The sequence below is a fragment of the Hipposideros armiger genome, unplaced genomic scaffold (assembly GCF_001890085.2).
Source record: "Hipposideros armiger isolate ML-2016 unplaced genomic scaffold, ASM189008v1 scaffold_1585, whole genome shotgun sequence".
In the NCBI taxonomy this organism is placed as follows: Eukaryota; Metazoa; Chordata; class Mammalia; order Chiroptera; family Hipposideridae; genus Hipposideros; species Hipposideros armiger.
Window position 1 is genome coordinate 92,220 of NW_017732935.1, and position 1,321 is coordinate 93,540.

At 39.5% G+C, this 1,321-nt stretch overlaps 1 protein-coding gene across 1 annotated transcript; it reads right to left on the reverse strand.

The window, feature by feature from the left end:
* Positions 1-348: 348 nt before the first annotated feature.
* Positions 349-1,284, reverse strand: OR4L1 (olfactory receptor family 4 subfamily L member 1). The gene has a single exon (XM_019634327.1). It carries the CDS (start codon positions 1,282-1,284, stop codon positions 349-351), a length of 936 nt encoding a protein of 311 aa, XP_019489872.1.
* Positions 1,285-1,321: the final 37 nt, after the last annotated feature.

A 1,321-nucleotide genomic window follows, 5' to 3' on the forward strand; every position in this document is an offset into this window, starting at 1 on the left:
AATGATATCGTAAGTTTATAAATTTGATTAACAGCCCACATCTATTAAAATCATCTCTAATAGTATTTACCACATATTTTCTCATATGTATTTCTTCACTAATAGATATATATTGAATGTCTATGTAAAAGTACTCAATGGTTTCATAGGTCTATTTTGCTACAGGCCACTAATTTTCACTCTGTGCTACAACAGCATTGTGTGAATTAAAAATAGCTTCTTATTAATTCTTTCCTGCACTGGTTATGATTTTCACATAAAAAGAGTGAAACCATGTATTATATGTAACCTATTCAAATTCTGGTAGCTTAGTATTTGAAAGCTGTATTAACTATATAGTGCTAAAATCTAGTTGTGTGCGGAGCTAACACGTACAAACCATAATTTTCTCATGGCCCCTTGCATTTTCTGGTTTCTCAGAGTGTAAATAATAGGATTCAGTAAGGGCGTGATCACAGTATAAAATACGGAAAGGATTTTATTGCCTGAAAAACTATCGAATGGCCAGGCATAGATAAAGACGCAAGGTGCAAAGAACAGAGTGACTACAGTGATATGTGCAGACAATGTGGACAGAGCCTTGGACAGGTCTCCAGATGATCTTCGCCGTACAGTGACCAGGAGGACAGTGTAGGAGACAAGCACGAGGACGAAGCAGGTAAATGAGAGCAGCCCACTGTCAGAAATGACAAATAATTCCAGGGTATATGTTTCGATACAAGCAAGCTTAATCGCAAGGGGAAGGTCACAAAATATATTGTCTATGACATTGGGGCCACAGAAGGGCAAGTTCACTGTTAATACCATTTGGCTCATGGTGTGTATAAAACCAATTATCCACGAAAGTATCACAAGCCCATTCAGCAACCTGCGGCTCATGATTGTCCTGTAGTGCAAGGGCTTACATATGGCTACATACCTGTCAAAGGCCATGGCGATCAAAAGCGTCATCTCGGCACCCCCAAAGAAGTGCAAAAAGAACATCTGGGCCATGCAGCCCCCTATGGAGATGGTTTTTGGTTCAGTGAGCAAGACTGTGATCATTTTGGGTGTGGTGACAGTGGTGAGACACATGTCCAAAACAGAGAGGTTTCCAAGGAGGAAGTACATGGGAGAATAAAGCGTGGAGCTAAATGTTATTGTGACCAGAATGAGAACATTTCCCAACACAGTAGCACCGTAGACCAAGGAGAATGTCACAAAGAAGAAAATCTGAAGTTCCCATTGTCCAGGAAATCCTACTAAAATAAACTCAGTCACTATAGATCCATTTTTAAGATCCATTTACTCGACTCAGAAAAATCCCAAAGCTTCTTTTATA